General features: G+C 47.1%; 1 protein-coding gene across 7 annotated transcripts in view; it reads right to left on the bottom strand.

The window, feature by feature from the left end:
- LOC119395693 (transcription factor E3) overlaps window positions 1-25,248 on the bottom strand; it is a 152,373-nt gene that overhangs the window by 61,432 nt on the left and 65,693 nt on the right. For 2 of the 7 annotated variants that reach the window (XM_049416742.1, XM_037662698.2), the window contains exons 2-3: window positions 23,897-24,125; window positions 18,915-19,118 (exon numbers count right to left, since the gene is read on the bottom strand). The exons of 2 other annotated variants lie outside the window; for them this stretch is intronic. In XM_049416742.1, coding sequence (XP_049272699.1) covers window positions 18,915-19,118; window positions 23,897-24,125 — 433 coding nt within the window. The remainder of the gene's footprint in view (window positions 1-18,914; window positions 19,119-23,896; window positions 24,126-25,248) is intronic. 3 more of the 7 variants (XM_049416744.1, XM_049416741.1, XM_037662699.2) reach the window with 2 other exon arrangements.

Below are 25,248 nucleotides of genomic sequence, written 5' to 3'. Positions count from 1 at the left end.
TGGTGGGCCTCGAGGCCAATACGCATGGTCTAGCAGACGGACACGGTCGTGCGTATAAACGTGTGTAAGGCTCCTATAGTTCACTGCAGTAAGGCTACGTGGATAGCTAAGTACGATTTAATATGTGCCACAGACGCTGCTGCACGGTCTCCTGAAAACTGTGTCGTTCGGCGATCAGGAGGTAAACATATAATACAGACACGCAGAGCCGATTTGATAGTTGCTGTCCATGGCGATGATGCGTTTTGGTTGCCCTTTCGTGCCTCCTTGGGTGCCCGAAATTGTCCGAATTACACCGTGTGCGGCCAAATCCACCCGAAATAGCGAGCGTCGAGTCTCACAGAGTGATCCGTATGCTTCCAGGGGCCGGACACGTGCATAAATTAACCGAATTAACGACAGTCGAATGGCCGGGCTTTTTTTTTCTTTTTTTAACTCCATAGCAGGCTGAATCCTGGCGTCGACGATTTGTCGGCATCGTTGTCGCATCAGCTTGTAATGTAAGAGCACGTTGCAGGGACACGAAATAGAAAAACAAAAAAAAATCTCTCGCTGCTCAGTCTCGCCCTCGAGGATGAAAAAGCCGCCAGGACCCAAGAACTCCTTCCTGGCCGTCACATAGGCGGGGCCTTTGGCCCGCCCCACCAACTCGCAGGACCCACGATAAAGTTATTTCCTTCCTTCGTAGTAGTAAATTACCCATTTCTGCCATTTTTCTAAAGTCGATGTCTGGCTATTTCGGACATATGAGTGGCAAGGGGGAAAGGGGGTCTTCCGTAACTGTTGCATCTACGATCACCTTTCAGCGTTCCACGCGTAACTGAATTGTAACACCAGTGCTTGTTAATTTCACCGAATTTCGTCAGCGAAGGGCTTGGTTGCGTGCCCGATGAGTCGACGAGCAAGTGGAGGTGCCGATGCGCGATTGCCGAATCGCGGATTCAAGCAGTCGGCGTGCGACGTTCTTCGTTGTAAACAGTTCGAGGTGCCGACGGTGCGCAAAATTCGTAGCCGCAATTTTGAAACAGTCAGCGCACAATGTGCTTCGTCGCGCACACTGAAGTGCCAATCTGCGAAATGTTTAGCCGCAGACGCGACGTTGTTCGCACAGTTCCGAGGCTCCGATTAGCGCCACACGTGAAGCCACGATTCTCAGATCGCGCGACGTACTTCGTCACGACTTTCAAGAAATCCACACTCGATGTGCTTTAGTGATCGAAATGCGCGCACCAAACGACGACAAAACGAAGAAGACACAAGGTCCAACGAAGCAGCGCTCGATGTGCTTGGTCGTGCAGTCAGAGGTACTGATGCGTGAAATGTTTAACTGCTCTCATCTGAAGAGTCAGCGAGATGTGTTTGGCAGCCCGAGCAATGGGAGGAGTGGCCGCGCTTCTGCAATGCTTGCGACGAGCGCGTTGCAATGTCTAATCCGATGATTGTGCTTTCTTTTAAAAAATAAGCACAATTTTGTCCATGGCTGCCAAATTGTTGCGCAGTTAAGATAGTTGATCCGCGATGACAATGAGTGAGAACTATGCAGCGCCCATTCTGACAGACGTAAACTCAACAGGAGCAATCTTTCAACGGACAAATAAAAACTGGTAGTAGCACTTTTCACGAAAAATTAGATTTTTTAATCTCCATTTTCACACTCAGCTTTTGAAGCCAAAGATTCAGCACTTACACGTATACTATACCTTTTACGAAACAGTAAGACTAATACACACGACTCGAGATTATTGGCGATACTTTCGAGAAACCAGGGAACACTGGAATCCATAGTACAGTGAACACGCTAGTACACCATGATGCATGTTCTAGCACGATTCAAATCCGAGCTTCTGAAGACTCCACAGGTATCAGAAAGTGGTTAGAATCTAAAAGCATCAGTGTTTCAGGTGCAGCCCAGACGTAGGAAACACAAGCCCCTCGTGGCCTTACGGCGCGTGAAATGGTAGCACTAAAGTGATCGTTAAATTTCAGAAACGGCCACGCCAGGAACACTAAGTCACTGAATGCGCTCATATTGATCCTCATATTATCGCCCGAATTTTCACAGCCTTATAAGTGGCCTGTAAAAACATTTGCGCAATGCTGAAGAGGTTGCTGGGCACTTCATTTGCAGAAGGGTGCAAATAGCTTTGTCTGCGGAACAAATTTCAGAACTGCAATGTAAGCACGTAGGGGGTTCCCACGGGGCTCCCTTTCCCTTTTAGAACAGGAAAAGGGGTTTCACTCCCTCTCTAACTACCACAGGAAAGGAGTCATCAGTTGTGGCTTTTTTTAAGTTGTGAGGTAGTGCACTTCCACCGTCTCACCGTTTCCACATACTTGCTCATCACATGCAGTTTGCTACAATAATTACTGTAGGAATTTTCATGGCTCATAAGACATAGGTAAAGTCCCTAGATTTTTCCTTGAGAAAGAACAGCGAAAAATTTAGGGACTTAAGACATAGGTATAGGAGCACTGCGCTTGAGTATCTGAAACTGCAAGAAATTCTTCACCTATAAGCAAGCGAGCCTCTTTTTTTTTGTCCCCATTCGCCAGGTGGCACCGTTTTAAAATAAACTCTGTACTGATAACGAAGCAGCGTTTCCTTTTGTTTCAATAAAAAATACTAAATGTCAGTAGATTCAGAGGTGCCTTGTCAATGAATCAGAAGAATTTTTTAAATTTGCAAATATAGTAGTAAATCAGTTGCCATGGCAATAGTGGCAAAGCAGCGGTCATAAAATGTGCCATGTTCCGTGACAGCTGGTGGCCCCTTCCTCCCTTTTAGTACATTTCACCGCATGGCACTCACATACTGCAGCCAAGTTGGCTTTAAAAGAAAAATATTCTGCTGGTTACCTGAAATTGCAAAAAGAAATAAACTTCTCTACGTATGCCATTTCATTTGCGTGAAGACAGTGTTTATGAACTAAGACAGTGGTTCTCAAATGGGGGTCTGCGGACCCTGTGAATCCACTTTTAAGGGTCCGCAAAATCTGTCCTCGAAAAAAAAAAAAAAGACTCTTTTCTTAGTCACACTGTCCGTGACATGGGCCCCTTCTGATTTTGACATGCTTCGCTGCACAACACATTTGCATTGCGGCAGAGCTAATATGTTTCCCCTTCTCAATAATATGTTTCCCCTGTAAAGCTTTCGTTGCAGTTTTCTACAACATATGCGCGTGAGCATACCTTTGCTAGGCTTGCATATTTAGACAGCAAACATGGCTAGAAACGGGTTGAATGTGGCTGCAAACTGCACAACTTATTGACAACCTGTTGTGATCGAATTTTGGCACGGCACTTTAGTTTGACCATTCTTTGCCAGGGAGAAGTCACCTATTTCACGCTGCATGTTGTGTTAATTTATGACCCCCCTCCCCCCCTTTTTTTTCTCACTGCCAAGGTAACTTCCACTGGTCCACAAGGGGTTCCGGAAACATCCATGACTGAGAACCACTGGCCTAAGGTTTCTAAAACAGCAGCTGCATGGAAGGCGTATTCTGCAGTACAAGATTAAAAAGAAATCGCTCGCACATTTACATTAGCGCGAGTTCCTCATTGAGATTACAGGGAACACCCGAAAGCGTAAGTAACAAAGGCCACGGACAAAGCCAACAACAGCACTACTTTGATTAAAGGCAAAACCAGCCTTTTTACAATCGGTGGGGAGCGGGCGTGGTACCGCAGCTCCTCTGGGAAACCTGTTCGGGTCCTCAAGGACACGATACTTTAGAACCGCTGTCTTTTGTTATTATTTATTTGTTTTGGGCGGTGCGGTTAGAAGTGCATACCTGCCAACCTAGGGACCTCAAAATTTGGGAGATTTGTAAAGTGGGGAAGGGAGTGGGGCACGACAAAAAAAAAAAAAAAAAGCTAGTACACATTATTATTCACGGGTTTCTCAGGGCCGTAGCAACACCATAGACAGCTCTGAATTATTGCCAGTAAAGTTATATGGTGCGTGCAGGAGTGTGTAATTACTAGCCAAATTTGCCGTGTCCCATTACAGCTGGTAGCCCCTTTACAATCATAGTACGCTTATCCGCACGACGCCATTGTACTGCGGTGAAAGTGACCTAACAAGTGTTCCGTGCATGCTAGACCATTCATTATTTTCTTCTTGTGGAGGGGGGGGGGGGGGCTGTCTTTTGGAAGGTGGATGGTCGTGCCTGTACAATCAAGAGGACTGTTGATGATTCGGGAGCTTCCGGACAATCGGCAGGATTGGCCAGTATGCACATGAGACATCAGTCACATCACTTCCCCATTTAAATGGTAATGGATAAGAACATACCAAACTGAATTCAACTATCAGAGCTTCACGTACAGCCGTTCTTCATGCACCCTGTAGATTCATGGAGTTCACCGGTCGCATGGTTCAAGGAACACAAAGAGAATTACAGGATGACAGTCACAAAAAAAAAAAAGGCAATCATTTACGCTGCAAGTGTGCGCACGAGAACGGGGCACTTCACCGCTTGTCTTCCGGCTTTCCCCTGGTGAGTGTAAAAACAGCTGTCATGCTTTTGTGACTGAACTTGTGGAATTGCATGCACATCCCACTATCTCAAAGCTCAGCCAGCCGGGAGCTCTCCAGCCGCCGTCACCCCCTGCGCACCCCCGGGCTTTGTGTGCAACACCCTGCCCCAGGGTCAGAGTGCAGTGCCACGAGAGGCGAGCCACTATCGTGTGCTGTCTACTTTCTTGCTTATTTCATGAATAGTCGAGGCCCAGGCAGAATGCTTCGCCGCTTTGGTTTTGTACATGCTTTATGTTGCTTGTGGTGGTGTCAACTGATGCTGTCAGTTAAAGCACTCACCCTTGTTCCCACTGGCCTGAAACCCACTGTGGTCGCGACTCAACACGAACCACTGGTTATGGCTTCCAACTCTAACTGATATGGCTGCTGCGATAGTGCTAGTGTAGTGAGTGAGTGCCACTAGAAAAAAAAAGTGCGCTGAGGGACCCAAGAAGGGCCAGGTTCGCAAGCACAAATCTGTGTGCATGAGGCTCCCCCCCCCCCACCGGAAAAGCCGGTGCCAATGTCGGCATGACGTGCTGGAAGGATCACGGACTCATAGCAGCAGCGTCACCTGCTTCGGGAGCACCTACATGCACTGAAAACGAAATTTTAGAATGCCACTGCACTGTAATCCGTCTTTTTCACGACACCCCAGCGCAATGCGCCCTTCCCCTGGCAGGAAAGTCACGAAATGTCTCAACGTCTCGGAGGCTTTGCTTCTGGCAATAGCGGTTGTCCTAGCCCCTACCAAAACCTACCAAAATGGCAGAAGGCAGAACAGGAAAGTGAAAGAGGCAAATTCTGATTAAATGGGGAGGTTTCTCCGCTTCGGCTGCGTGCTCAGCAACACTTGAAAGTGCCACAGTATGCAGTCGTCTCTGAAGGCTTCTTATATGGTAGGTCAGTGCTTGGTGCCGCAGTACACGGACGTATGCAACGGAGCACAGCATCAGCCTTCACACGTGTCCACAGGGTAAGAAGCTGCACGAAGCTTGGAGTGCAAAACTTAAAACTGGTAAGCAGCCATCGGCTACAACACGCGTGTTCAGCCAACAGTTCCGCGAGGAAGATTTCTGCTTCGGCGTCGGGCTGCTAAGTTCAGTAAATAGCAGAATGCGCTCACTGAGACGTTTGCATGTGCACACTGGCCAGCTAATGACTCCTTCCTCCCACAAACTTGCCCATATGTTGCCCGCCTCCATATCGACCCCTAAGTTAGGTTGATTTACTCCACAATTCAAGTTGGCCCATACAACCTCATTTGTTTTCTACGGAGCCTTATGTATTCTTGCCGGAAGGTGACACGCCTTTTGCGTTATAGAGGTGATTTGCCACCGAATTCCTGGAAGAAATTACGATACACAGCCTTTTTAAATTTACTACAGTTGAAGAGTAAGTCTGACAAATACTCAACTGATACTGCACACAGCCTACTGTACAGTAAACCGACTGTGGGCTAGTTGGTACAGCATATTGAAGAATTAGCGCAACGAAAAACATGAGGGACCGCAGGAAGGGCACGAGGACACAGCGCTACTAACAACTGAGGTTTATTTTCGCATGGAACATAATATACCCAGGTACAAAAAGGAAAGAGTGACACCCACGCACGACATCGCGTCACAGCAACCGCGCCACCACTACCACAAGACTTTATCTCTTTTTCGGATAACGATACAGAAGGGCTGCTAACACAATCTTCGCTCTCGTTAATTGCGAGTGCCCTCTACAATTTCCCTAGTCATCTGAACTGCATGTTTCGCTATCACTTTTCGTTCTATTAAGCCTACTGTACTCACGTCATAGGGCTCATCCTATGCCTACAAGTTAGTACGGTGCGGTACCGCGATCCAGGTTAACCGCAACTGCAGCCCTGTACCACCGCTGTGGCTGATGCTACAAATTGGACTGCACAAGCCTTCATTCTCTTAACGAAAATGCAGAGAGGGCCTATAAAACGATTCCGACTTTGGCAGCAGTGCCTGAAGCGATGCCAGTACAGATTGCACCACAAAGCACACAAGGTGCGAGGCCAACCACAGATGAATGCGCCAATAAGACACAGCATTATCACAATAAGAATCTTCAGCTTCCTGCTTGGCAGCAGAGTGTTGCAGCAGCCTGTTGTAAGCGTAATGGCTACTTCTAAAGGGGCACTGACCACAAAATTTTGGTGTGGGGTTTCTTTGCTGCAATATGTTGCTGGAGGCCTATTAGTCGTAACACAGCACATTGCTTGCTGCAGCATGCAACAGATAATTAATAACAGTCTGTTTATTACCGACCAGTCTCAGTTTGGCTTGGGAGAGCACCGAGAAGGACAAGCCGCCATGTGCAACTAATGCCATCTAGCATGTGAAACGGCACACAGAACTGGGATGCACTCCCACGCCGCCTGCATGGCCTTTCGCATGCGGCATGTTAAGCGCGATGTCGTTGGCGTCATCGTCGCCACCTAATGGCAAAAACTTTTTTGAGGCCTCCACATGTTCGCTGTGGGCACGGACTCACGAGTAGCACCCAAACGGTCGCCTGCTGGCGCAAATGTGGCAAAAGCGCAATGACTATGACTTCATGATTTAGCTGGGCATCTCAGAGCTTGAAGCCCACATGCGTGACGCAGTTCTTGATGATTGTACACCTGGTTACAGCCCACACAGCAACCATCATCTACTGTGCCATGTAAAGGTCCAACTTTGTGTCGTGACCACTTTCCACATTCAACAGGGTATGTTGCATCACTCACTGGCAGTAGGTGCACTTAAAGGGCCCCTAAACCACCTGCGATATTCTTCCAAACATTTCAAGTAAACACGTACAACGCGTGCGGAATGCCGTCATGATCAACGATGCCACACGTGGCCGCGATACAAGCTGCGGGCGCACCAGAAATTCCAGGAAACAATCCTTTCTCCTCCCCGGGCCTTTCCGGCCTCCCCAGTGATTTGTGCGCTGCCAACACGTTGAATCTGTGATGCTGTTGGCAAGCAATACTGCAATTGGTAGAACAAGAACCTAGGGCTAGTCTGTGAACAGCTGCCCGCGCTCCTTGCTGTTCTTCATTGTGTTGCCTGTGTGTGCACCGCTTGCAAATCGGCAACTGCAGCCAGTAAGACAAGTGCCAAATTGCTAGCGTACCAACACAGTCATGCCTAGCAGTCTGATAAGCTGCGTGAACTGAATCAACAACAGCGGGTAGCCGAGAAGCACGCAGATGAACGAGTCGCAGCAACCGGAAGTGGACACTGTTTTGAAGAGCGGCGTCGGTCATGGACATATGCCCACGTGAGATTGGGAGGGGCACTTGGCGAGGAGGGCAAAGCGGGTTTGAGATAGGAGACCAGCCAAGGAACGAAGGGTAGCGATGGGAAGAACGAAAGGAGTGATCGCCGCGTTTCGAAAATCAAACGCGTGTAACTCCGCTATTACGGCCCCGTTTCAAAAAATTCTTAAGGCTACGTGTTCGTTGTAGACTCGTGCACAACTTCTCCACAACAACTAACTTTCGACCTCTGGGTGCTTTAAGGGCCCATAAAAGGCAAGAAAGCGCAACACAAAAACCAACACCCAACTGAGCAGTACTGTCGTCGCACTATGTATAACGTGGTGAAAACCAGAAGTTGTGCCAGGCATGCTGGTCCCGCCAGCTAGGAGTATGAAAGCTGCAAAAGCAGCGAAAAGCAGACGTTTAGCGAAAAGGTGACCACGCTGCACCAGCTGTACCATGTCTCTGTGACTGACCGTGCCACTTGCACAAGCTCCTCGTAGCTGTAGGACAATGAGAGCTATGATTCAGACGCATTTGGAAGCCCCAACTAGAATCGCCATTCCTCTTCAAGGAAGTAGGATACACCTGTTTATGTTATGTGCTTGCCTGGTTGCACATTCCGCCACCAGATAGCACCACTTGTTTAGGTTCAAATTTGTGGCTGCTGTGATGCTAACATTAGGAAATTTGCAGCAAAACTAAAATTCTTTAATACTGTTATGGGAGGAATGCATAGGTTTATGGATAGCAGAGTTTAACGTCATGTCGACAGGAACAATAAAATTTAATACAAGCCAAGTACGAGCCACCTTTTGCAGGATTCGCAGCTTACTATATACGGAAAGAGTTTTCATAAAGTAAATTTCCCGCATGCGCACTCTTCAGTCGATACGGTACTACTGTTCTTTCCATGCAGTAAACTGGCACTGCTAGCTAAAACACTCTAATATCAAGACGAAGGGTAAGCATTAGCTGCGAGTGTTTAGTGACTGTTATGGTAATTACCTGGAGAATCATATGCAGCTCACGACACAACACCATTTGTCACCTATCAGTCACACACCTGCTCACAGGGAACTGAAATTCGCATGCCAAACAAGCGAAGCACTAGCCAAACACACACGATCATTGCCTTGTAGACGCTGTAGAGGCATCTCAGTTCTTCCATACTTCTGTTGCTTTGCCATAAATGATGCCTACACAAACAAAGCGGCCAATAATTGTGAGAAACCAGGTGGGCAGTTCGAGGCAATCAACAAAATTCATTTGTAAACAACCTGCGTACTCTCAAGCCTGTAATTTGGCACAAAAAACGGAAACATACAAAGGAACGTACCCAGCGAATTTTACCGAGATCGACTGATACAAAGAATTGCCAGAGTTGGCCTTTAAAGGAGTACTGACATGAATTTAAAAATTTTTCGGGTTGTTGCTCTAAATGAAAGCACAGGTGTCGAGAACCCTAAAAAGAGTGTCGTGGTGCCTGGGGATGCATTGCATATATTTTTAATACCGCTTCTTTCAACCAGCAGTTTCGGTTTCGGTTTCGAGAGGGCGGCTTCATAGTGAACGTGTCAAGTCTGCCCGTGACGTCACGGGCAGACTGCAACCCACGAAATATGCACCTGATGTCCTTTGCTGTCATCGAACGTGGTTCATGATGAGTAACTGTCGTCCAGTGCCTCCGACAGCAATTTCTGGATTAGGCTGCATGCAAAACCCAGATTTCCGCAAACCAAGCGAGCTGACTTGAAACGTCATAGGGCTCTCCATGCGGTGAAGCTGCCCTTGCAGATGCTGGGAGATGAAAACTTTAAATCAAACTTAAATATTTATACGTGTTTCCCGGATGCGGTGTGGGGGGAGCGTTAACACTACATGCCAAGGAAACCAAAAACATCGTTTTGCTGCACTTCAAAATCATGTCAGACTCCTTTAAGGGGAGATGGCGGGTCGAAGACACTTTTTTTAATATTCATCCTAGAGCAATGAAACTTGGGGTGTTTGTAGAGATTTTACGCTGATTTCAAATATATAATTAGTTTTCTTGGAAGTTGCATACTTTTAGTTCTGCAACATGACAAAGTGAAAAACTTAAGCCTTTTGACCCCCCTCTTTTCAGACCTAAACTTCAATAATTTTTTACAATTGATAGTTCATAATGTTTCAAATAAAGTGTGGAATGCAAATAACTAATTAGCAGTCCATACAAAATATGTACTAAAACGTGAAAGTTTAACGTGGGAAGTTCATATTTCTCCTATCCTAGTAAAAGTTTATATAACTTTTTTTTATTATATAATATGTGGGGATTTAGGCGTCCGCCTCAGTTGCTCGGCGCCATTTTCCCTTGAAGAGTTCTCGCATCACGCTCGTCTCGACCGGACGGGTGGCAGCTGGTCATAAATCGCCGTCACTTTGCTGCCACCCCGCCCTCGAAGGTTCAACACGGTGTCCCATTGGCCCAATTTTGGCGGGATTCGGACCTTGCTCGCGCTCGCCTAGAAGCGGGGGCACGCGGCGAGGTTCGGAGAGACCACTTGGGGACCTCGAAGGGTGCGTACGCGTTTTGGCCTTTCCGGCCGGCGGTGATTTTTTGTTCTTCGTCGCCGGCCAGCGGTTATGTCGTTTTGTCAGGGCCCCGGCGTCAGTGGGCGCGTGCTCCCCTCCGCGGTCTCGAAGTCCCGAGGCAGCGCCTCGCGATCGTGCACTGTATACGTTTCTTTCAATTGTTGCTTTGTCTGTTCTCTTTCTTCTGCTCTGGGCTGCGAGATCGCGGGAGCGCTGGCCGAAGGGTAGGTCGGCTCTCCAAACCTGGTTCTTTCTTTGTTTGTTTTATAGGTGTGCCATTCGCGGCCACATTTGGTAACTTGTATGAGCTAATTGGTGTCATGTGTAATTATGTCATTCGCGATTGACTCTGGTGTAAAACAATTGATCTCCTTGTAGTCCCCAGTAATAAACCACTAATTTGGATAGTGTCGCCTAGGGTCTCCCTCGGTGCGCGACGGCTCGCTGTCCCTTCGCGGTGACGGGCCGAGTTCTCGTGCGCAGCAGTTCGAACGGTACACGGGCGCAGGACGAGCGAGGATGCGGCAACCTGCATGAAGCTCCCAGCGCTCGAACCCGCGGTGGTGTTTGGTGCGTACGGCTAAAGAGTACATAGTGAGGACCGTGCGCGCCAGGAGTGAAGACGACACCACATCTGGCGTCCAGCGTGGGGCCAGGGGCCTAATCAGCCTCTGGTCGCTGAAAATCCGAGCTTTTACGGGGAGTGCGGTTGTCGCGTCAAGTTCAGTGCGTCCGTGTACATTCGTATCTTTCTTCTCTCTCTTTTCTTTGCATTCATCCGCCGTTTTTCTTGAGAGTTGCCTGACTTATAATCGTTCGAGCGTAAATTACCCTAGGCCTGGTCTCTGTTGAGGTAACGTGGTACAGAAAGAGGCAAGTGCCACTTTTCAAGAAGTATTGGGCACCCGCTTCAAAGCTTCTGTTGAGAAGCGCGGATGAGGAAAGGAGTGCTGCAAGTGGCCACCAAGATACAACATTCGTTATTGGCGGCGGGAGTTCGTTGGATAACCTGAGACCTTCGTCATGCCGTTCCGGGGAGACTGACCTCCCTGCTCTGCCTTTGATTCAGCGATTCGGTGAGTCAAACGGATTTTCTCTGAGCCCCTATGCGTTTCTGGCCTAATTCCGTAATAGTTGACGCACTATTTCATGCCCCGTGTTGCTGCTGGTCACGATTTCCGCACATGCCAGCAAAAGGGCGAAAATGGCGGAACAACCGCCAAGCGGACAAAGACAGGTCATAAAACGAGCCCGGTCCGCGAACAGGCGAGCGCCTCAGGCACCCCCCGTCGCGTGCGCAGAAGGGGACGCGTCCCTGCAACCCCATGACAATAGACCCTTTTCATAATCCGCAAGTGCGCTTCTCTGCGCTGCATATTTGAACAACTAATGGCGGCACCTCTCTTGCTTAGAGTGGAGACGAGGTCCTAGTTGCACGTGCTGAGGCTTGCCTATTAGGCGTATTTATGTCAAGAGAGCCGAGTGTACATTTTCCACGTCATAGCGTAAGCAAAATGCGCTTAAACACGCTGTTTGCAGTAAGTGACTAGCCGCCATTACTTGGGCAAACTGCATGGCAGGAAAGCTAGCTTTACAATTATGAAAAGGGTCTATGACGGGAAGGCCGCCCTGACGGAAAGCCGGCCGGGGGGAGACAAGACGAGCCATACCCATCTGGGCTCTGGAGTTGTCTCTTTTTGTTTTTTTTTTTTTGTAGTGGCCCGAAGAGCTGCGAACGGACAGCGGAGTAACCCAGTTATATATATTTGTAAATAGTTTCTTCGTTTGTCGCTGGTGATGCGACGGCCTCCGGGAGGCGATGCGCCGGGACGTGCTGGTATTGCACGGGCACGGGCGCTGTAACGTTGCTGGTATTGCAACGAGCGCGTGGTGTCCGAAGCAGCGCCGGGCACTGCTGCCCCAAAAGGTAGGGGGGATGGGTTTACTTCGCATGATCCAGACCAGCTCGGCCCAAGTTCGCATGCCACCTCCTTTACCACTGTCGACGACCGACGCGTGTAAACAGATTGGCAACCCCCGGCGCAGAGGTACGAGGTTTCGCACCACTGCATTTGTTATATTTTATTGGCCTGTCTTCAGAGTGGTAATGCTTACACTAAGGTTAATTCGCTCTGAGATTCGGCGCGCGGCATGGTGTAAATGTTCGACTATCGCCGTCCCTTCCGCGTCTGTCCATTTCGTAGACAGCACGTTATGGACGTCCATTTTTGTCGGTGTCGCGAATGGGCAGTGTGCGTCCGTGGGAGGATTATCCGCTAGTGTCGAGGTCATACGTCAACGCGCTAGTGAAGACCACACTTACTGTCCGGATGAACTGATCAGACGGAGAAACAATGACGAGAGACCGGCCGTACAGATGTTATGCACGTTAATTTGATTTAGGACAGCGAATGGGGACTCCTCGATAAAGCTTTCATTCACTTCTTCAGGTTATGGATTTCGATATTCGGCTAGTGACTTCCTTGCAGGCAACTTCTCTTTCCTTGGTTCTTCCCATTCTTGATTTCCCGTTTATGCAACCAGTGTTTAGATTCTGTTGAACCCTCACCTTTTGCTTTTACGTATGTGTTTGCTTGAATGTTTGGTTCTTTAATGTCATGTAGTTCATTTATCTAGAGTGTTCTGTGCTCTGCGAGTGCTTTGATGTGTACTCTGCCGCGTTGCGTCGTCGAGTGAAGTCGGCGTGGCCAGAGATACAGCAGCAGCGACAGCGAGGTAGCTGATCAGGCTGCGGTTGCGGCGCCTGTCGCAGTCAGGGCATCGACGTGGCGGCCGGCGACCGACGCCTGTTGCGGTCAGTGTCTGGGAGGACGGGCCTGAGACGAGTGGCACCATTCATCTAAGAGACTTTTCGCGATCGTTCTGACTTTATGTCTTCTTCACCGTTTGTACTGTTGCCTATAACTACCTCGGCGGATGCTTGTTTTTGCATTTCTTCGTTTCGAGTGCTAAGTTTTTAATTGTGGTTTCTGTGCACGTCAAATGTACGCGTTTCGATAGGGTGTTGATATTTTAATTGGGAGAGCTTTAGAGCTAATGTTTGTCTTCTTCCTGAGGATCTTCGCCGCGTGTTAATTTAATTTAACGCCCAGTTGTCGTGCCGTTGCGACTTTGTTGTGTATGTTTTCTTGGCCGACACAGGAGCTCCGGTTAGTAGGGGGCATTTAAGGAGGGAGGGATGTGGGGATTTAGGCGTCCGCCCCAGTTGCTCGGCGCCATTTTCCCTTGAAGAGTTCTCGCATCACTCTCGTCCCGACCGGGCGGGTGGCAGCTGGTCATAAATCGCCGTCACTTTGCTGCCACCCCGCCCTCGAAGGTTAAACACGGTGCCCCATTGGCCCCATTTTGGCGGGATTCGGACCTTGCTCGCGCTCACCTAGAAGCGGGGGCGCGCGACAAGGTTCGGAGAGACCACTTGGGGACCTCGAGGGGTGCGTGCGCGTTTTGACCTTTCCGGCCGGCGGCGATCCTTTGTTCTTTGTTCTTCGTCGCCGGCCGGCGGTTACGTCGTCCTGTCGGGGCTCTGTCCTCGGCGGGCGCCTGCTCCCCTCCACGGTCTCGAAGTCCTGAGGCAGCGCCTCGCGATCGTGCACTGTATGTTTCTTTCAAGTGTTACTTTCTCTGTTCTGTTTCTTCTGCGCTGGGGTGCGAGATCGCGTGAGCGCCGGCCGAAGGGTAGGTCGGCTCTCCAAACTTACTTCTTTGTTCGTTCGTTTTGTGGGTGTGCCGTTCGCGGCCACATTTGGTAATGTGCATTAGCTAATTGGTGTCCTGTGTAATTATGTTACGTACGATTGGCTGTGTCGAATTATTGATCTATTTGTAATCCCAGTAATAAATCCCTAATTTGGAGGGTGTCGCCTAGGCTTAAACAAGATAATTGCATTTCTTGTACTTTGGAAAAAATTTGGGAAAAATTTCATGCAGATCTGAGCACCAGAAGTACCCGAAAAGGCAGGGGCACATTGACAAAAATGGCAAGATTTGTGTTTTGAGAAAAGCGAGTTTTAAAGTCAAAATTGCATGTTTATTTATCAAAGATGTCATTGAATGCGACGAAATTTGTACACAAGAAAGAACAATCCTTCTTATAGTGGCCACTGCCATTAAAATGCCCCAGCACGATAGGTTTGGCCCTCACGGCTCTTTCGAGCTGACTCCTCGACAAGAGATTTTTTCTTCAGCGCACGCCGACGAGCCCTTGCTTCTCCTGTTAGTTTTTGAGACATTTTTTTCTGGCGCGTGCTGTCCCATGATGTGCCAAGAGCAACCAGATCATGAGGTGGGAGCACGCCAAGCTCTTCCAGAACGCGTTCAAAACTGGAGTGCCCCCGATTAAACCAGAGAACAGCCATAGCAGTGGCCATCTCCACAACATGTCTTGAGGCAAATCGTGTCTTCGGACAGAGGAGCCAAATTTTACTGTGTAGCGACTCCGCTGCAATCTGAGTTTTGCCCTGAATACAGCGGGTCAGTAGCTTCTCGTCGGTTAGCCTCTTGTAAATGGGGAAAATTGCCTTTCCCTGGGCCTTGGTGAGCAGGGGCGTGCTCGAAATTTATGCGTCGCGTGATACTTCACAGGCCGGTGACCGCGCTTCCTACGGCTTTCTTCATCCATAACGGATAAGCACTAGAGAAAAGTGTTGTTCAGCTGCGCTGCTCGACGAGACACGGATCCTGCAAGTAGGCTTCACAGCACACACAGGCGCGCAGCGGCCAATGGCGGCTCCCGATCCGTACCACGTGATTTAAAGCCAGTCGCGGCGCTCGAAGAAGGCGGCAAAAGCGTGCTTCTCTTTATTATTTGTTGCACTGCAGCAGCGCGGGAAACCGTCGTTATTTGAAGAGTGAGGCTCGGCTCTTCGCCTCATGCGGTCGACAATGGTGAGCGGCGGCGCATTATCAGCAACAAGGTGCTCAAAGATGACACACTTTCGGCCTTTTGACAGCCACCTTGTGCTCTTTAGACGCAATTTTAAAGCATTTCCATTTTTTTTTTTTTTCAGAACAGTAGAGGTACTAATCTTAACAAAACAGGTGAAAACAAAAAATCGATAATTTTTTTAGAAAACTCGCGTTTTTCGACCCACATCTCCCGTTAAGGCTTCTTATCATAGAGTTGAATTACAGAAGTGCCATTTCGGTGAATAGTACTTGAGTTCCAAATTTGTGAGCTCGGCATTTGTGAGCCACCTACTTTCTTTGTAGCTACACCCACTCGTTTAGGTATAACTTCCTGTAACCACCCATTTGTAGCTTATTGCTACAAACTAGTGATTGTCAATTATCCATTTCATAACCTTTCCGTCACCTTGTGAGATTCTACAGAACTCATTTTGCAATGTCACCTATCTTTTGTCCAATTGCAACTTCAGCCAGGATGCGCGCTTTATCCTCTAAGGATAAAACCTTTTTTTGCATGGTATGGCCATGCCAAAACACACACTAACACACAAAAGCTTCTTTGAGTGAACCAAACACAGCCATACATGCACAACGTCAGCTGCGCAGTTGCATTAACACGGCTAAAACTATTGCTATTTGCTGGCCAATGCAGCACGGACCAACGCAACAACTGATCTTCGGCTTCAGATTGTCTGTGGCTAAGATGTTTCAAACCAGCAGCAAAGACAGGGAAGTCTCACTGCCATCACTATCAAGCAATGGTGGCTCCCATCGTTTGGTTGTTTGGTCATCAGCGGCAGTTTCTGGTAATGACAACGTGCGATGTACATTAACGTACAAAAATACACCAAAATCATCCGAGATCGTCTTTCCTGCACAACAAGTTAAATGTTAAATTATTGAGCCTGGAATCGCTTTGTCAAAATTCTCTGAAGTGGAATGGCGAAAGAGTGTTCACTGTTGCAAGAATCCTATGCAATTATTCTTACAGACTGGTGACGGAGAACACGAAATTATTCGTTGATTTACTGTTTCGGCTCCCACACGGAAGCCTTGTTCACAAATGGGCTTTTTGCTTTTATCGTGGTCAGCGTCTTGTTTTAATTGTCTTCACGTTTGTACCTGATCAGGCGGGTTTCCGTCCAACTCTCGACTTCATCAACTTACGTTGGGCGTACAGCCAACCTGCCATCACTCAGATTCGCCAGTACATCTCCTTGACCAGCTGAGTGTACGCCATCAAAGGGCACCTTAACTTCAACCTGGAGTGCAAAACCCGTGGTTTTATTCCGCGTTCACTTCGCCTCAACAGACCTGTGCCTACCAGCTTCGGCAATAGCGTAGTTTTCAAGGCGGAGCGCCTGCTGCTACAAGCCAGAATTTTAGACTGCAGACAAAAAGCACGAGCACTCGAGAATGAGGCTTTCTTTGCCCGTCGTCGACTCGAGTACCAGTTCCCAAAGGAATTCGCGAGTATTCACCTGCATGCCGCCATGCCGAACGGAGCCAAAAGGGCAAGCCCATTTGTGAACAAGGCTCCCATACGGGAGCCGAAACATCTTGCCTTTTGCTTTTATCGTGCTCAGTGTCTTGATTTAATTGCCTTCGTGTCTGTTCCTGACCAGGCGGGTTTCCGTCCAACTCTCGACTTCATCGTTGATTTACTGTTGAATAACTGGAAATTTCCTTGAATGGTCATCTGCTACAGCGAGGTTCAATTGTATCAAGAATTTTATTTTAACAATATTCAAACGTTTGGGAAAAGAAAAGGCTATGTGTGAGCATTACGTTGCACCTTGTCACCTCAATCCCACATGAGATGGTTGTTTTGCACTTACAATATGTGTTGTTACCGAGCATAGAGAGTGCTTACATTTAAACATGCCAAGAAGTAAAATTTTCTGCCTTAACATTCGTAATGAGTGCATTACCGAAAGACCAATCAAGGTGCTTGAACTTAGTGAAAAGCAGTTTCATTACTTTATTTCAAAATAATAATGAATGCTGTTGTTGCTTTCTGTTTTGAAACTTTTAATGAAGTGCATATATTTGATATTCGAACAGTTTTCTGCCCTATTCGTACTATTCAACTTGTATTTGAACATTTCAATACAACTAAAGCTCGATCTAACGAAACTCAATGTTACGAAGTTGCCAATGCAACGAAGAAATTTCCACTGCATGGCAAATACCCACAAGGTTCAGCGTTGTCATCAACCTGAATTAACGAACTAATTTGGCCACCAAACCCGATTTAACGAAGTTTTTCTTGAACTAGTGCAGTAAACAGGCGGTGATTTCTTTCCAATTTCGAGAGAGGTGAGTTTTTCTCTGAGTGTGTGCTCTAACTATATCGCGTTAAAATATCTAGTCGCCTTAGTTACAGCCATAGCTTTACTGAGTAGGCCGTACACCACAACCATGCACAGAACGACGACCGTCGGTAGCGTTCTTACATTATTTCATGGTTTACGCGACAGATAGCCCTAATAATCTCTTTGCAACTTTCTCGCTCGGCCTGCTCGTACAATCTCTTCATCCACACTCCATGTCACTGCATATTGGCAGCCTGTCGTAGCTTCACGTGACTGCCTACATGGTCTGTAGCCTATCAACCGGGCATGGTACCCTATGCCTGGGCTTTCACGGGCTGCCCTCTTCAACTTTTCAGACATGCAGACATGGGTTGCAGGCAAAAACAATGCTGTGGTAGCTTCAGGATACGCTACGTTAAAATTTTCACTTTCTTGATGTTACGAAGTTTCCGATTTAATGAAATAAATTTAGCATGGTCATCACTTTATTAAAACGAGTTTCAACTTGCACTGTGTAGTAAGTTTGACGCTAGCACGCGGGTAGAAATCAAAGTGCCTCTCACTTGTGAATGACTAACCCAACATTGTCCTAATGAATCAAAATAAATACCGCCTGCTGTCTGACACGAGTAACTCATGGACAAGATAAGATGGAATAAAATGTAAGATATGCTGACTGCCACTTTGCAAAAGCCTCTTTTTCTTTCTCTAACTTTCTCTAAATATGTGGATCCAGCTGGATAGCAGATGTGTTTTCAGGTTCAACGCCTATCACTAAAATTCACTAAAAGAATGCGTTACCAAATAGCTCAGGCACTGATCAGGATCACTTGCTGAGAAACAAATACACCCAAACCTCAATATAACGAACACGGATATAACGAAGTAAACAAAGAATAGTCGTCGTAGATACAGTGTTACAAATATACGTTTATGATGATTTTTTGGAAATAATGAACTTATTTTCGTGTCAGATGCGACTTTGTTAAACGAGGTTTGAGGTACAGAAAAACGACCGTGAATTTCTTTTTTAAACAAAAAGTGATGTTTGCAGAGGTGCTTCCCATCCTTTCATTATCATATGCAGCCTTTAGTTTATCATTTTCGTCATTTTGAATTTCATCGATTTTGAACTGTGTGTACATCCTCGTGAAATTTTGACGAGAATCTACTAAACAGCGGTCACTGCCATTGGGAGGAACTTGGAGCTCTCAAAGTAAGAGTTCAAATAAATTTCAGCCCACAAAAAGCTCTTGCAATTGCAGATGGCACCACTCAGTAAGTTATCTTTTTGGGAGCTTGAAAATGTTACCTCTGAGTTGCTGGTTGCTGCAGAACCACTGCGGGGTAGCGATGCAGGGCTGTCAGGGCTGAATGCCTCGTTAGGAGCAGAGGAAGCAACGTGCTGGAGCTGCGGTCGTGACAGCAGCTGACTGCCACTCAGGTACTGCTTCACCTGGCGACGCTTGCTCTGTTCCACATGGTAGCGTGTCGGGTTCTCCAGCCGTGACTGCACCTGCGTCATTAACGTGGCACTCGTTGACTCATCGTTCAGGGTAAAGAACTACAAAGCAAACAATAAAAAAAGGCTTAGCCACAAGATCGGGCAGGCGTAAAGTTATGCGCAAATGTTGAAAAGAAATAGCAGGTGATGTGTCTTGATAACAAAGCAGGATCAAGGCTGCTTTGATCGGAAGCTCAGGCTAACGGTGCTCGTTCATTATGTTTTCTGGCGTCATGAAACCGAGGAATCACATTTCACGATCTCAAAGACTTAAGGCTCATTCACACCTGCAACTTGCACCGGTCACGTAACCATCTGTGACCAGCGACCAAAAAGGCGACTCCGGCGACCAATGTTCACACCTGCATACAACTCATACCAGTCACCACACAGAATTCACATCTGCTTGCATAAGGCGCGCATTGCCATTGCCCCATAAAATGAGCTGACTTCCTGCTCCTGTGCATGTGATTGGTTCAAAGGTTCGAGACTGAAAAATTCAGCAGCGAGCGACTGAGCCAAAGTGGCCATTTGTGACCATTTGAGACTAAATTGGTCACGCAACCAGTGCTAGTCACAGGATGAACCTGTGCCACACTGGCACTTTTGAAAAGCCATCCAGTCGATGGCCATCAAAACGCCACAACTCTATCGACTCGATGGAGTAGTCGCACTGCTACACGACAGTCTTGAATGGCCGTTGAGTGGCTCAGGCATTTCTCATAAAAATTCTGCAGCACTGTGGAGCTTCATTTTCGTTTAAACATTTCAATAAATTGTTTATTCATAGTTATGAATGTATATTTATTTTTTTTTAGTTATTGGGCAGCGAAACTGTGGTGAGTGACACACGGCGAGACAGCACGATGAAGACAAGCATGTCGCTGCTGTTGAGAGTATGTGTACTTCGCACATTTCAAGGTGTAAAAATACTTTATTAAATATAATTCATGACACTCAAATGTACTGCTTTTAAAACATGCTGGATAGATTTTTTTTTTCCTAATTGTGAGTACGAGCACACTGTGATTGAGAGGGCACATTTGCAGTTTCCGCTTTCGTTGCTCAATGGCTATCAAAGTTTAGATAGAGTTGTGGTGTGCTCCGTTGACTCGATAGACTACTCACACGACAGCCCTCGAAATGTCCTGTGTAGCACATCATGCTTGACCATTGAGTCAATAGAATATCGGTTGGAAGGCCTTCCAAAATTCCAGCGTGACATGGGTATTACATGTAGTAGTTTCTTCACAAAATGTGGAACTGTCAGGATTAGCTTCTCTTCGAATATTGCACTCCTGACAGAACTGCTGCAGGACTCTGATTTCGAGATGTCAAAGGTCACTAGGTATCATAGGTCGGCAAACTCACTTGCGAGTCGACTCGCTCAGACTCAGATCGAGCCGTGAGTCTGAGTGAGTCCGAGTGAGCAATATTTTGGCAAGTTTAAGTTGAGTCCGAGTGAGTCTGGTTGAGGAGAATTTTTGTGAGTCTGAGTCCAAGTGAGCCTTAAGTGCAAAATATATTTCTTGAGTGAGTCTGAGTGAGCTCCAGGTTTTTTGCCAACCTATGCTAGGTATGGCAACTTGCTGGCACGCACGGAAACCGAGCTCCACCAGCTGGACAAGGGTATCTTCACTCTAAATGAAGATGACAATGACAACGACCTCGAGGGTGCTTACAGCTACAATGAGAAGATCCTCTCTAAAGCTTAGTTTGTTCTGGAGCAATGCCAACAGCCGTCGGCAGCCTGTCTAGAGCAGACGGCCCAACAATCAGGCAGTGAACATACACAGCTGCATTGTGAGGCCCTTGCACAACAGCAGCGGCCACATCACTGCAGTGTGCCCACTGCTGTGCTACTGCTGTGGTACAATGTCACTGGATTTTGTAGTCAACTGTGTCCCAAATCCAATGCATCTTGTCAAGGGCCAGTGCACTCAGAGCAATGCTGCTTCTAAGCCAACCATTCTTTGTTCACACAATTTCAAGCGGGGGCATACAGTAGGCTCTAGTTAATTGAAACTCTAGCGGGCGAGGATTTTGTGTGAATTACCAAAGTTTAAATTACCAGGAAGTTCTCCCATGTATGACTCGGGGCAACGTACCAAGTTGTGTCAATGTTTACTGTTTCTCAGTGCTGCAGCAACATCATAGAAATTTTAAATGCACTGCGCAACAGAACCACCCTCAGGTGTGGAAACGAAAAAAAAAAGGAAGATATGACAAGAAAGAGCGCAGTGCTCTTTCCTGTCCTATCTTCCTTTTTTCGTTTTCACACCTTAGGATTGTTCAGTTGCACAGTGCACTTAAGATTTCGGTATGAACCAACTAGCTTGAAAAAGGTACTTATTGAGTCATAGAGTACTCTGCATGATTGCCAGTAAAGTTTTTAGATGCCAGTGATCGTACTGGTACTCATTATTACACGGCACATGCACATGTGTGAAATTAAGGGACAAGATGTGCTGTGCCTCGCAACAGCCAGTCACCCCTTCCCAAGCTTAGTAAACACTTTTCTGCATGACACCAGTGTACTGCGGTGCAAGCGAGTTAAGAAGTGCTCCACTCGCAACAGACCAGGCAGGCAATGCTCTTTGCTCTCATTGTCAGCAACATTCAGGTGACCTTGAGCCAAAAGCCTGAGCCATTATCCTGGCACTTAAACAAGAAAATCCGGGTATTATCGCGAGAACAAAACTAGAGCATCCGGACAACCAGTCAAGAGCTTTAAAAAATGTGGTCCCTGGCCCCCAACTTTTTGTACAGGACATTACATTCGCTAGTTACTGCCAAAAAAGTTTTCAAAAAAATATCGCTTCCAAGTTTTTCTTATTATTTGTCCACAATAGCACTAAAGCTGTAACTTCTAGTATGCTAAGGTTTTATTTGTCATTTCCAACAGCGACATTCCAAAGGCAGCTACGGGGCACCGTACACCGTCACCTTTTGGCACCAAGACAGCGTCACCTGTGCTTTCTTCAATGCTAGCAGTTCCGAGAGTTCAGCAATGCGGGTATTGCACCGCCTCCGGAAGATGGCGTGACACTGCATGACCATGCTGCACGGATGGTGCTTGGCTGAGAAGAGACTTGCAACAAGGTTTAGTTCAAAACAGGTTTATTCCAGCTAAGTAAGCTTTCAGGCCTGCAACGCGCTGTGTCCACGTATGCTAGGCAAAGCCAGAGATTTATCCCGCACAGTGACAGGAATTCATCCATATGACCAGTGCACATTATGCTGCGGTGTGATATGCTGGGGTGTATCCTTGCAAACATGCACTATACCCATGTTAAGACTGTGGCTATTACCACCTTCAACCAATGTGCTTTGCCGGTAGCCATTTCATGCTTTCATCTACTCTCGATTATGGGCAAGCCATCCATTTTAAATGCGAAGCATTTCTTAGCGAATCCAAGGCACTTTGAACCCTGCCCTGCCCTGCCCTACTCGCTGACAACTACTCGCTGACTGCTTCGCATGAAACCGATTCCCGCAAGGCTTGGGATCTGCCGAACTTTTTTTTTCTCTGTCTTCCTGAGCAAAAATGGGACTGTTGGTGAGCATGGTTTGGTTAGTCTGGCCACTTTTTGGGCAGGCAATCGGCTTTATTTGCAACTGTTGGTGACATAAAAACATTAATGTTCAGCTAGAAGCCAGAAAAGCAGCAGATATTTTATGGCACAGACAAGCAAAAAATATGAATTAACCAAATTTATGCAATGGAGCAGTTTGAATTGATTGGCTTTGAAAGACATAGCAAATATAGCATGCTAAACAAAACTTTAGAATTAGCTAGAATTATGAGAGTTTAATTATCGAGAGACTACTGTAGAAGCAAATTCTGTGACAGTGGCCATGTTCTTGCGGAATGTTGCACTGCTCCGTGTACACGTGATGCCAGGCAGCGGCAGTCAGTGATTGTTCGTCCACACCAATATTGCCAATACCTTGCGGTGTCAGGTAGTGGGAACTGAAGAGCTCCCACAGGTGGCACTCAGCAAGTGTGAAGCCATGAAAGTGACTTGCTGGTTGAGTTGATACTTTGCTGTGTGAAATAATGCTACCAAATGGAAAAGAAACCAGAAGACAACTGACTGAGACATACAAAGCTCTAAACAGGACAGGAGTAGGGGATGATAAGGGCTTGAGGTGATGAGAAGCTGCTGAATAGGGAGTCAATGGAGACAATGTTTCGACAAAGGAACTTGTATACGTCGGGGCGAAGACACGCCCACTAACTGAAATGTTGGCTCCAACTTAGTAAAACTTCTTCTTGGTCGAGTTGTAAGAGATCGGAAGACAGCAGAACGAATCAAAGGAACACCGGTAGCCAATATTCTAATTGATGTTAAAGTTACTGGCCTGAGCAGGCTCTGAATACAAAGGAAAGACAAGAGGTGTTCAGTTAGAACAATGGAATAGAGATCAAGGGATGGGAAAAGCTGCCGAGGGCTGCGGTACGGTGTGATGAAATAGAGCAGTTCACAGGAATAAAATGGAATCATCTTGTACAAGATAGGGTAAATTGAAGGTCATTGGAAGAAGCCTTCATCTTGCAGTGGATTTAGAATAGGTTGAGCATGATGATAATGTGTCAAGGTCTGTCTATATTTATTTATTTACTGCGAATCCCCATACACCTCAAATGTTCCTTTTCAGTTGCCAATATGATCAAACCGATGCTGGATAGGTACAGTTATCTTCTGGGTGCTTTTTGTGCAGCACGGACGTGTCCTGAATTTTTGTTGACTAGATTGCAGCTGCAAAGGACACAATGAGCAACACACCTGCAGCACTTGTGTGGGCACCTGTATGTTGTCGGGGATGGTGTCGGGCACGCCGGGGACGCAGATGGCCGACGAGGGTTGCCGAGGGGCTCCCAACAGCTCACGAAGGCGCCGCTCCTCCTGCTCAGCCTGGTGACGCTGCAGTTGCTGCTTCAGGTTGGTGCGGCTCACTGGAGGACGCGAGTGAACAATGCCTCCTACGCCACCGCCACCGCCACGGCCATCACCACTGCAAAAAAGAGGGCACCTTGTCACAACTCGCTGGTCTAAGTTTGTGCACGCAATAATACAATGGGAGAGAAGCTAATGTTTGGCAATGCAAGCCTTTCCCTTCGCTTGCGGCAAAACAAAAGTCTATGCCGGTCTATGTCTATCCTCACTTTATCCAGCTCACAAGCCCACAAAGCATATACACTGTTTTAAGCTCTAAAATGATGGGTGTGAACTGAGACAATCACAAAACAAAGGAGACAGGGCCACTGCCAACTGTTTCATCAGGCTGTTGACCGCCTGCCTATATGCTACACATGACAGAGGCACGCTGTCCGGGAATTAAGTAATTTCAAATCACTATTTCATGTGTTAGTATCAAGTGCTAGTAGCAGCAGATGCAGGAGCTTGCTATTGCTTCCCATGGCAATCCAACGGCACTGACACGATGGAATGCTTGCCCCCATCTCCCTCCATCTGTTGACCGAAGCATAGTGGTAGCAAAGATAAAGAATCGCATGTTTGGAAGCTTCCTGCTGGCATTACAGAAGCCTACGGCTGCATGTCGCTGCAGAATCAAAGAAAAGTGCAGTAAACATAGAAAGACGGAAAGATGCAGTCAATGCACAGAGCTCTGCCAGTGCATCTGCGGCAGGTGTCACAAGAAATACTTTGGGAGCTCCCTGCTAGTGGCTCCGTAAGACTGCTTCCGATGATCATGCACAGGAGGCATAAAAAAAAGGCCCATTCCATCACTGGTAGTTTTTTTTTTTATTATTAAATGTGTTTAATGAGAGGTTGGTACCGATACATGGCTCCGGCTACTCCTCTTCCCTTACTTATTCATAACCGTCACAAACTTATAAACAAAAGTAAAGTATTGTAAAACTCACTCACGGCAATGTCCTTTTAAAAGGAATGTTCTCACGTCATGCATAATGTCCAAGTGTCGACAACAATGTTCACACACAGGACATACAAGAAACGTTCGCGCTTTGCAGAAGAGTTCATACCGCAGTCCTTTGTATAATGCGATCACACAACAGTCACTGGGCCCTTGCCTGCACTTTAAACACAGCTGTCTTGAATCACAAGAGGCAATGTGAAACATGTGACCAGAAGTATCTCAATGCGAAGAATAA

Source organism: Rhipicephalus sanguineus, chromosome 6, assembly GCF_013339695.2.
Source record: "Rhipicephalus sanguineus isolate Rsan-2018 chromosome 6, BIME_Rsan_1.4, whole genome shotgun sequence".
In the NCBI taxonomy this organism is placed as follows: domain Eukaryota; kingdom Metazoa; phylum Arthropoda; class Arachnida; order Ixodida; family Ixodidae; genus Rhipicephalus; species Rhipicephalus sanguineus.
The sequence above is the reverse complement of the archived record's forward strand: the minus strand, read 5'-3'. Positions and strand labels throughout refer to the sequence as shown.